Source organism: Phaethon lepturus, unplaced genomic scaffold (genome assembly GCF_000687285.1).
Source record: "Phaethon lepturus isolate BGI_N335 unplaced genomic scaffold, ASM68728v1 scaffold2502, whole genome shotgun sequence".
Classification (NCBI taxonomy): Eukaryota; Metazoa; Chordata; class Aves; order Phaethontiformes; family Phaethontidae; genus Phaethon; species Phaethon lepturus.
The window spans coordinates 11,593-22,968 of NW_010521043.1; the positions used below are offsets into that span (position 1 = coordinate 11,593).

Here is an 11,376-nt window from a genome sequence, read left to right on the forward strand (position 1 = left end):
TACAGAAGGCGTACGCTTGTGTCAGATGGGGAAGTCCTGGAGATCCCAAAACCCAGCTCCAGCCTGGATGGCAGCAGAGGTCGGACCTCACAGAACTCTACCCCATTTTAGCTGAACTCAAAGCAATTCTGACATGAAAAAGAGTGAAACTTGGTAAAGCCAGCAGAGGAGTGCAGAAATATCACTGTCAAACTGTATTCTACATTAGCCATTTTACAATTACTGAATAACAGTTTTGTTTTGCAATTAAACACAAAATGGTACAGCAGTGCTGAAAGTTTCAAAATGTGAGGAAGAGATCTTTCAGAAGGAATATTAGAGGGAGAAGATAAAAATGAGAAAGGAAGACAGCCTCCTTCTTTTGAGGATTTCATTCAATGCATTTATATAAATAAGCTCAGCACCAAGAAATGAAAATACACGCAGTTATCTGAGTATTTTTATGAAGATAACTTTCACCGCATCCCAAAATTATACAGTTACTGCCATGCTATGGTTTGGTTTAGCCTCCTGATCAGTCATGGTAAAGTGAGGGAAATTGCTCACTTGCCTGAGTTTTGCATAATGCTTCCAAACCTCTGTCTGGCTTCATACAGAATCATGACAAAACACAGAAGTTGAAAAAAAATGTGTGAAGGTAGATCTCTCACATGATTACTCTGCTTTTAAAAGCGACAAGTTTACTAGAAATCTTCATAAAGGAAACTTTACAGAAAATACAGTTGTAGCTGTGTATATTTTATTCATCTACCAAAGTTATAATGTTTAACTGATAAACAGAAATTAATGTTTACCTTACTGTAATAACTTCGGGAACCTTTTGCCCAATTTGTATAGTAAACTGGGCTTCCATCTGTCCATAAGTACGTGTGCTCCTGATTTATGTCATTCAGCCCAATCCAAGCATCAGTTGCAGCATTTTTTAAGAGGGACATGAGGAAAGCTGAAGGAAAAAAGAAAAATTGTACAAGGAGGGAAACTGAACGCACCTTTCCTCAACAGTGCAGACTTTAGAGTGCCTGGAACCAGGATGATGAGTTTTGGTTTGCTCTTGTCTAATAAGGTGGTAAACTTACGATAAAACTAAAAATAATAGATAGTCAACTGATGTTAAAGTCAGAAAAACTGTTTACATACTCAAAGACGGACAAACTTTGATACATAAAATTGTCTTTAAAATATTTAAGGAATTTATGTGTACATTCTTCTGTGTTGTTCATCACCTGAGGAAGCAGGGAAAATGTTTTGATGGTATTGCAGGAATTAACATGAGCACACTAAACCTTGGGACATAGAAAATGGGTCTACAGACTGTGCACTCCCTTTTCTTCTTTGGTAACTTCTTTTTGAACCAGACTTAATAACTTCATTTCTAAACAGGCATAACACAAAATTACTTAATAACCACGCATGTATGTACTGAGATCTCGGCTGTTTGTAAGGCCAGATGCCGTTTCCCTTAGCTCCTGCCTTAGACTGACTTTCCGCTAAAAGAATGTCCTTCCTCTGCTATAACGAAAAGTATGAACCACAAGCACTGATGGAGAGAGCTAGGAAAGAGTCCGCGCGCAGCCCTCAGGACCTGAGGCGTTACATTTCCTGAGCAAACATGAGGTCTCACTAAAAACCTGTAACAAGCTGAGCAGCAAGACCCACAGGCTGAGGTCCGGCAGAGCAAGGGGAACAGGTTGGGACTCCAGCGCTGGAGCCTTCTGCTGCCTGAAGACATGTCCTCCACTGGCACCCACAGCATCTGGCTCAGCAGCTAGATGCACGGTGATTTGTTGTGGATATTACTCCCTTTGTGCACTATTTTTACATGTACACTTAAAAAGCCCTAAAATATGGACATTTTATTGTATGACAAGCCCCTGATACAAAATCTTAATACTTGAACAAGTATGATTTCCTTTGCGCGTCCTATATTAACCCCAAAGCTATGATTTTAAAAGTTAATCAAGACACTAAAACCTATGCAAGCATTTTCCCAAAGGTGCAATTTCTTATTCAATATAACTTTATATTAATATGGCATAAATAATAGCATATATTGCAGAAGCTATAACTTCTGTTTTAATCTGTTTATCAGGAATTACTTGAAGTCTCATCCAGTATCAAAACATTGGTACTTTATACCTTGCATTTCCCTTTTTGATATAGTAGCCAGGTTTCCTCCAAAATCAATACAATTGTTCCGCGCAGCATGCCATGTCAATGTATCATTTTCATTAAGGCCAAATGCTTTGAAACACTGAAAAAGAGACATGTGCCAAATCTGTAACTGGATGGCATTTTAATTTCTGGTGGAAGCATTTCTGTTTGCAACAAACAAGATAAGCTGGATATTTTAAGCAAAAAGGGAGAGGTCTTTATGAAAGAGAAGATCTATAGTAGAAAACTAGTATAACCACCAATATTTTAGCATATACTTAGAAGAAGGAATGTCAGTCTAATGATTTCAGTAGAAATTATGTTAAAGCTTCTGAGCACACTTCTGAGATGTGACTTTGTAGCAGGACTGCCTAAGAAGAGCTCAGAAAATAAACAGGGATAAGATACGTTATTGAGGCTAAATATCTCAGCTTTGTTGCCCCGTTTGTCAAACCAGGTTTGGTTCTCACAGGTTAATCACAGAAACAGAATGATTCTGACATTACAAAGAAAACAATGAATTTACCATTTCTTGTAATATGATCGGTGAGATTTAATCAAGACATCATTAGGCAGCCTTGTGAGAGTCAAGCAACCTAAATGTGCTAATTAAAGCACGCAACAGAAAAGTTAATCAGGCAATTTGGGGAAAAAGTTGGGCAAAAGGGAGGTAGCTCCATGATGTTCAGAAGCGGTGTGTAAACACTTGTAGAAGAGTCAAGAAAGGAGCCTTTGGAAGCTCCTCTTCCAGGAGGTGAGGAAGAGGGAGACATTTTAGCTTGAGAGTGCACCGTGAAAGGGAACAAACTCTGAGTTTGTTACTCTCTTCCCCAGGACTGAGGAAGGGAAGGAAAGAGGAGACAGCAGCCAGTGGATCTCAAACAAAGGAGCTCTATCAAACTGAAATCACATTTTGGCTTAGCCAAAAGGAAGACAGAGTGAGCTAGACGAAGCGATGTAATCAAAGATTATCTTCATTGCTAGGTGTATTCTCAACAGCGTATGCTGTTGTTTTACAGCTTTTATAGCTTCATTGATGATAGTCTATGGATTTTAAATACATACAGTGTCTTTTCCTGAACTTTTGTCTTTTGAGAAGACTAAGAGTGATCTTACATAATAAAGTGTGGTGAAGTTTATAACTGGATTATTTAAAAAATTGTAACAAGTGTTTGGTTATAGAAAAAAAATTATAAATTTGCTCAAGGGAAGGTGCCTTAGTGACTTAAGAGCCAGTGCATACTAGGCAAAGGATGAGTAAGTGTCCAGGCATACTGTGACAGTCAGATAAGCTCAGAACAGTAAATGAAAGCATACAGGTCCACACAAGGAAAGTTGCTCAGCCGTCCTTGGCAACACAAAACACTAGCAAAGATATAAGCTTTTTTTTTTTATGTCTCATGACCTTCCTCATAACTGCTGTGATCACAAAAGAGGGTGAAATTTCTATTTCAGGAATAGTATTTTTAGAGTCCTTAAATACACACAATCAGAACACATTTTGTGATAACTGAAGACCCTACTACAACTGAAAAACCGAATCGAAGTTGGTTTTTAGTCTGCTCTTTTTAAAATACAATATACTGACATTTCATACTGCACCTTGTTATCAAAGAGGATCCAGTCTTCTGGACACCCACCCTTTGGTGGTGGTGAAGTGGGAGTAACACTTGGACGAACAGTATTGTTAAGCCTTTCACAGATGAATAACTCAACACTGCCACAGTTGAGATCATTCCATGTACCTGAAAGCAAATTAGAATAAAAGAAAAACAAAATGCAATTGAGACTGGGATAAAGAGTGTCCTTTCCTAAAGCGAATCTATCATAGGAAGTAGAACTGATTACAGTATTTGTATTTCTTTCCCTCAGAAATAATGAGTAATTAATTAATTAATAATGAGCAATTAATTAATAATGAGTAATTAATTCTAACGTCCTTTAGAAATATTCAGGTTTCCAGCAAAATTCAGAATATGAATATTTTGTCTGAGAACAGCAATATTTCAATATTCCAAAACCATAGCATTGTCAGAGGGGAGTTTTTGTTCAGATGCTTCATTCACCTCTCTAAGATCTGTAAGATCTCTAGGAGCACACTGTCTATATCAGGTACTCGGTCCTTGTTACCTGACTACCTGAGCTTCTCACAGTCTTACAGTCTTCTGGGCATCTTTCCTCCCTATGGGAATGTGATGTAAGAATATAACATTAACACCATCATCCCCATTTTACAGATCAGGAGTGAATAAGAAAATGCAATTCATTTCATTAGCTGCAGACAATTACAAGGTAATTATCTACAGCAGAGCTAATCACACCTTACGTTTAATGGAGATATTGTCATTATAATTCAGTGAAATTATAGAAGAGAAGGACATAATTCATCTTATCTTAAAGAAAATCTCCAGATCAGGACATAATATTTACTCCCCAAAAGTGTTCACTTCCTTCCATTGACCTCTAACAGAGCCTAGGAAGATCACCTCAGCTATAGATTTTGAGACTAGAAATGTTTAAAAGTAGAAGAGATTAACTGCTCCAGAGAAGACTAGCTGCTTGGCTAGTGTAAGCACAATTACTTCCAACTCTCTGTATTAAAGGATATTTGTATTTATTTTAATTAAAATATTTTATATCATTGTTTATTAATAATCAAAGCCATGCCCAAGCCCTAGATTTGTAGGAACAGCACAAATGATAACAGGCAGCTGGTGTCCTTGAGAGGTAGTCATAAAATGGATAGAGGTTAGATGAAAAATGATGCTGGCTCTATCTGCAGATGGTCTGATGCTTAACGGATTTGCTCACGTTGAAATCTTTCTGACAAAGCTGGGAATCAAATTGCAGATGTAATCCAATATGTTAGCTACATAGAGTTGAATTTTTTAAAAGCGCATAAATGAAAGAGGAGAATACGATTTGTTTTCCTATGCTTTTTAGACACTCTATCAAACATCAGCCTGCTCAGTGTTGTAACTCACCCAGCCCTGCACGTGCAACCCTCCCAAGCCTATGCCACACTGTGCAGACTGAATGTTGTTACAGCACCCACCTGTTTGGGTATACATGACAACACAGTTTTCATCATTATTTGCAAAATTGGGTTCATTTGGAGCCCAGGCAACATAGTTCACTGGAGTTCCATCCATCCACCTGAAAGAAGCAATTTGGGGGAATAATAATTCTTAGTTGAATTAGTTAATATTTCTTTGTAAAGGACGCCATTAGAGTTTTGTATTTTAAGTTTCCTATATCCTATCTTACAAATACATTTTGCTCCCTGGTAAAAGAAAACCGAGACCTTCCACTGGGAATTAGTAAAAAATACCTTTATATCAACTGCTTACTCTGTTGACCTGGACCAGGTCTGTACTAATCATCTCAACTGGTGGCCCCAGCCTTTCTTGGTCTCTGAGCCTTGACAGCCTGCAGGAAACACACTGGACCCAGCTTTCTCTGGAGCACAGAAACAGAAACCTGAGCCTATTTTAGTAATTTCCTGGGTCCAAAGGCAGTAATATAAGATCTTGTAGGGTAATAGAGAGCCTTGAACCACACATACTGGGGACCACTTGGAACCATTTTGTTAAAGAAAGGAGATCTTTAATATTATACAGCTATTGCTTTCAGTTGTGCAACAATCATTTCCCAGTTCGGTGATTCACAAATTTGTTCTCAAAAAGTAGCCAAGAAAAAAGTGAAAAAGCCTCAGTGTGCTGGAAGGAGGAAAGTCAAATGGGGAATGTGCCAAGACTGAGAACCTTCAGACAAAATCAGCTCCAGGACAATTTAGTGTTTTTCCAGATTTGGAGACTAAGCAACTTTATGCATGTTTTTGCAACTACAAATAAGGAATTCAACAGGATGCATAGCTGCTTCCTCTTGCAAATCTCCTGAGCCAAATAGGAAAAAACAGTACATAATAAACTGGGAGAAATAATATAAAGACAAATAGCAGCACCATCATCCAACAGGGAGGAGGATGAAACTAGTGAGGGAGAAAGAGGAACTGGACAAACAACAGTGTTTGCTGAGCAGTGGATGTGATGTAGAAAGAAGAAGCTCCAGGAGATGAGACTATCCAGTCCCGATGGCTTATGGCCAAGAAATATATCCTGAGGCAATAGAAGAAAGACTGAAATGAAGAGGCTGCGACTCATCTGACCAAGCTTCAAACCCCAGGAGAAGGCACTAGAAAATGAGGCTGGGTGGGGTGGGGGTGGAGAGGGGAGAAGAGTGTCAGAGGAGAAATATGTCTGTAACTCATATAAGGCTCCAGGGGAGGTTTAGGACATTCCCCGGGCACTTTGTTTCCGAAGACATTTGTAGAAGAGTAATGACTCCATGTAGCCTGAAGTTGTCCTGCCCTGGGCTCTGACAGTGGAAACCATCTGGAAATTACCTTCCAGACAAGGGCTTTCCAGTATTGATATTTAACTTCTAAAAACCACCACGATGCATCTCACTGAAGGTTTTGGGGGTTCTTTTTCTTTGATCATTTGAATATTCAGTAATGTCTGCAAATACCATCTGGAACATCCTAGAGACCTCCAACAAATTTTATCTTTCATCTAACAAGGAAAAGGGGATGACACTGCACTGACTGTGAGTGAACACCTCAGCCTCACAATACAAAAGTAGAGATAGAACCAAAAGAAATAGAAAGTGAAAATATCTATCAGGGGAGAAGTGCTCCCCTGAGGAGCAGTATCACATTTTGTTTTTACTTACTGGAATGTCTTGTCAAGGCTCACACTTAAACCAATATAAACATTATTTCCCCAGTCTTTATAGAAAGTCTAAAACACAAAAAATAAGAATTTTAATGAGCTGTAAGAAAACACATTTCAAACAAAATAAGTGAGCTCTCAAAAAATTCTTTAGTTTCAGTTGTATATTTGCGTAGTTTACAGTGTGGAGGGAGTTGGCGGAACTATGTGCCTGAACTGTAAAATGCAAAATTTTCCTCCAATTTCCAGTATTTTTCTTTTTAATAAAGCAGATGGGATAAAAAAGAAATGGAGCAAAAAGCTATGTGAAGAAGATAAGAATGACTTCTTAAGCAGGCTACAAAATAAAGCAATATTTTTAAGAGTTTTAGGAAAGAATAGTGAGAATTTGTTGAAAGGCCACAAGTAAATAGTGGGGTTTAGTACTTAGTGATATGGAGGAAAGGATGGAATCATATTTGTTTTTAATAGTATGAAACTATTTCCAAAAGAGTGTATCATCATTAGGTTATTCTCTTCCTATCAGAAAATATTGTGGCTTAAACCTTTTAGTGAAAATCTGAAATGTGTTGACAAAAAAAGGGAAAAATCTTTTCTTGAATTCTGTGAAAAGAATGAGTGGGAAAACAAAATATACTCAGTAACTGTAGCTTTCAGCTAAACAGAGCAAGGTTTTTGAAAGCTGCACCCTGAGAGGGTTCTTGAAAAGAAGCTGAGGATTTTTCTACATGTAGCAATTTATCAAAATAATGATTATGGTAAAGCTCTAAGTACCACCTATGAAAGGTGACACTGATTTTTTTTTATGATGGGGACCACTTTCTAATATTTCACAAGCCAGTGAAAAAGAACAATGCTTTTTGAAGTAAAACATGCATGTCTCTTACATATTTCCAAAGAAAATTTTTTTCAGTTTCACCCTCAATGACAGCAAGATCACCACCATTCTTCTTGCAAAAGTCCCTGGCTTTTTCCATAGGCATTGGTTCCTTGCTGAAGTAGTATTCCTTGTGATTATATATTATCCAGTCATCTTCACTAACAGTATATTCATGATCTGCAAGGTAAAACATTAAGCAGTCTGTAATAGAATTTAACATTATTATATGTTAATTTATTTCTGTTATTGGAAGTACAAGACTTACTGAATATGGAAGTAGGCTCTGGTTTCAGTGATGCTCCTGCAATATAAATCAATATCTGAGTATATTGTGTTTCTCAGACATCTCTCAATTAAATATATTTATACAGTTGTTAGCATTTTAATTCCAGGTAATGAAATGATTCTTAAGGGTTACTCGGTATGCTCAACTTTGTGACAGAATTTCTTAGAATATCTGAAAAAGGTATTACACTCAGGAAAATACCATGTTACAGCTGATCACAAGTTAAGCTTACAGAAACTGTACCCAAATTTAAGCTGCTGTATTTCACTTCCTCGACATGCTACGTATACATCCCAAACTTACATATGTATCTCATGGATAAATTCATAGTTTTCAACCACTTTTATTTAAATTAAAGTGTATTAAGTGTTTCATTGTGCTTGATAGCACAGTTGGCTCTAATACCTGCAGATAGTGTGGTCTGACCTGGAAAGGATGTTCTTATCTGCCTCTAAAAGTTGCTTAAGGAAGAAAGTGATCTCACCTTTTTTTATTTGGCAAACATAGTCCTGCATATGTTCACAAAATAGATCATTCCAGTTCATATTACTGTAGCCATTAAACACGCCACATTTTTCATTTCCATCATAATTGTTTGGTTCTCCACTTGCCCATTTTTCAAAATTTACCTATAGTGGAAACACAGCTTTGTTACTATTTTACTTTTAAAGTGAAATAATTGTCTTACACAGTCCGGTTAAAGAAGAATGTACTTAGTTTAATTTCATGGTCCGTCTTGTGCTTTGATGCCAGAGCTTGTAAGGAGAAGGACATGACCCTTGCATAGCATAATGATTCCTCTGTGTAAGCCATGTTTGTAAGCCAAGAAGTTGTTGCCCTCTTTGTTATCAGGACAGATGAAGTTCTCCTGTCAAGCTCTAGAAAGAAGTGTCTAGGTACTGTCCTCTGATCCCTGGCTTGGTTATCTGCTCTGGTGTTTCAACTTGAGCCAACCCATCAGTGCTGCCACATGGACTTGGGCCTTGCAGACCTTGATCTATTTAAGGTGGCAGGGCAACAAAGCCTAGCTTGTGTAGACATATAAAATTATTTCTAACAAATGACAAACGGGAATATAGCGACTAATACAATCGATTTGCTTAAATCAAGAGAGTTATTCCCTCACCTTTGGTGCTATTTCATTACTCTAAATGTCATACTGTTATCTATAGCTACGAACTATCAAAAGATAAAAACTGATTCCTAGAGTGGAATTGTGTAGTGAAGACTTAAGGTCACTTGCAGCTTGTATAGGAGAAGTTGTGAGAGCTGTCTGCCAAGATATACATGGAAAATTAGGCAAAAAGTTGGAACAACAAATTATTTACTCACCGGTGAGCCATCGCTCCATACAAATCCACTGTCAGAGTCCAAGGCACTTAAACCCATCCAGTAAGATAAGTGAAGATAATCTCTCTTTCTGAATGATTACAAATATAGACAATCAGACACAGTGTGAAATAGAGAAGGAGAATGTATATCATTACATTATTCTCAGTGTTTTGATTCTTGAAGTATCATTTGAGACAGTCGGATAAAGCAATCTTTCAAGTGTCCTGTGGGGAAAAACAGCCTGGACTGCATGTGGCAGGAAGCAGTGAAACCCAGAGCTTCTTGGGAAAGGTCACAGCTGTCATGATTCCACAAATACTGCGTTCAGTGAAAGTATAGTTTAAGATCTTGGTTCCACCAAGTAGCTTAGGCATCCAAATTCAGACCTGTCTGTACTCATATTTCGATTTGAATATTTATGTAAGCACATCAATAGGTCAGGCTTTCCTTAGTCTCCCAATTTTCCCCTTAACAAAGGAAGGAAAGCAGCGCAAACTATTCCTTTAATCAAGACTATTTAATCTACTGATCAACTACAGCTGACCTAAAAAGATCAGTTTTATCTCTTTGAACAAAACTCTGTTGAAACAAGGTTTGATGACCCTTCTTTCATTTTTGTATATGTTCAGGCTACTTCAATGCATAGCACCACCTTCCCAGAGGGCTGCCAAGGAACCCTTTTGCTCACCTCTTTCTACCCATTTCCTCCTGCTACTTTGCAAGGATATACACTGTCTCTGCAAAGTAGAAATTGAGCACCAGAAATCCTTTATGTCTTTCAGAAAAATCATTTTTAATCCCCCCCTCCCATATTTAAATGATGGACTGGGCAGATACTTACAAGCCAGCTATTAGGTTTTGCTCTTCTTCACTGTGGATACATGCCAGATCTCCTCCAATGGCTCTGCAAAAATCTCTTGCACCAAACCATGTTTGCATTTTCTCCCTTCCTCCCTGAAAAATCTATAAAAAGTGGACAATTAAATACTGTGCTGGGTATTACAGAAACTTAGAAACAGAATTCTGTGTTTCTGTCTTCCTTCTGGCCTCCCAGTCTCTAGTTTTATCACTTACTATTTAATTGTTCAACCATAAGCCTGTGGTCTTCTATCAAATTTGGTTATTGCAACTTCGCTTTTCCTGTCACCTCAGAGTCCCTGTCACTCCAAACTTCAGTTCGACCTACGTACAGCACTGTCTAGCACTTGCCAGCCACACCACCCGGGCATGGCTGGACGGATGTTACCGCAGACTGCCTGTCAGGTAGGCAGGGTAAAAATCCACCTTCCACGCATACATGAAACATATTCTCATTTGAAACGACAAGCATTTGCATTCAGACATTGAACACCTACTTTGAAGCAGGAGCTGCTCTGAGGAACAGATTGCCATCCCTCTGGGCACGCCAGGAGAGGGGTTGTCGTTGGAGGAGGAGGGGGGGTCACTCCCTCCACCAGCTGCTTGCAGAGAAACATGTTTGTTTCTTCACAGTTCAAAATATCCCATAATCCAGCTGAAGTTCCTGTTATCATGGCCACGCAGCCTGACTCCCTTCCTTCATGAAATATAAAATTTTTAAACCTTATTGACAAATGGCTGCATCTTCTCCGAGCATATGCTACTTAAGAGAACCTAAGAGAACCTGTCCTCACTGTGTTTGGATGCCAATAGCTCACAGTAGCTCACATGCGTTTCGATTAAATCATAAAAAGAAATGTTATGAAACTCCTTTTACATTATACTATGAATCACTTATCAAAACCATCAAACAACAAAGAGCGAATGGTACCGACAGACACATGCAGACCCCGGTGGTCTGCTGGAAGGAGGTACCACGATCCCTGATGTAATCCCGTTAGCACAAACGGAAAGTTGTGCTGTCATTTCTGCCGCTTTATGCCAGAAGAGTTTTTTAACCACTTCTCAGCTGTCAAACCCTCACTTCTTGTGTCCCCAGCGCAGAAGCTCGGTGGCCCCTGCGGCACGTACCAGGC

At 38.5% G+C, this 11,376-nt stretch overlaps 1 protein-coding gene across 1 annotated transcript in view; it reads right to left on the reverse strand.

Moving 5' to 3' along the window:
- Positions 1 to 11,376, reverse strand: part of LOC104628865 (macrophage mannose receptor 1-like) — a 31,621-nt gene that overhangs the window by 9,400 nt on the left and 10,845 nt on the right. The window contains exons 11-22 of the mRNA XM_010297580.1: positions 11,372 to 11,376; positions 10,738 to 10,937; positions 10,224 to 10,345; positions 9,383 to 9,470; positions 8,535 to 8,679; positions 8,030 to 8,065; positions 7,772 to 7,941; positions 6,886 to 6,953; positions 5,207 to 5,307; positions 3,754 to 3,896; positions 2,137 to 2,251; positions 795 to 943 (exon numbers count right to left, since the gene is read on the reverse strand). The exon at positions 11,372 to 11,376 is cut by the window's right edge and continues 150 nt beyond it. Coding sequence (XP_010295882.1) covers positions 795 to 943; positions 2,137 to 2,251; positions 3,754 to 3,896; positions 5,207 to 5,307; positions 6,886 to 6,953; positions 7,772 to 7,941; positions 8,030 to 8,065; positions 8,535 to 8,679; positions 9,383 to 9,470; positions 10,224 to 10,345; positions 10,738 to 10,937; positions 11,372 to 11,376 — 1,342 coding nt within the window. The remainder of the gene's footprint in view (positions 1 to 794; positions 944 to 2,136; positions 2,252 to 3,753; positions 3,897 to 5,206; positions 5,308 to 6,885; positions 6,954 to 7,771; positions 7,942 to 8,029; positions 8,066 to 8,534; positions 8,680 to 9,382; positions 9,471 to 10,223; positions 10,346 to 10,737; positions 10,938 to 11,371) is intronic.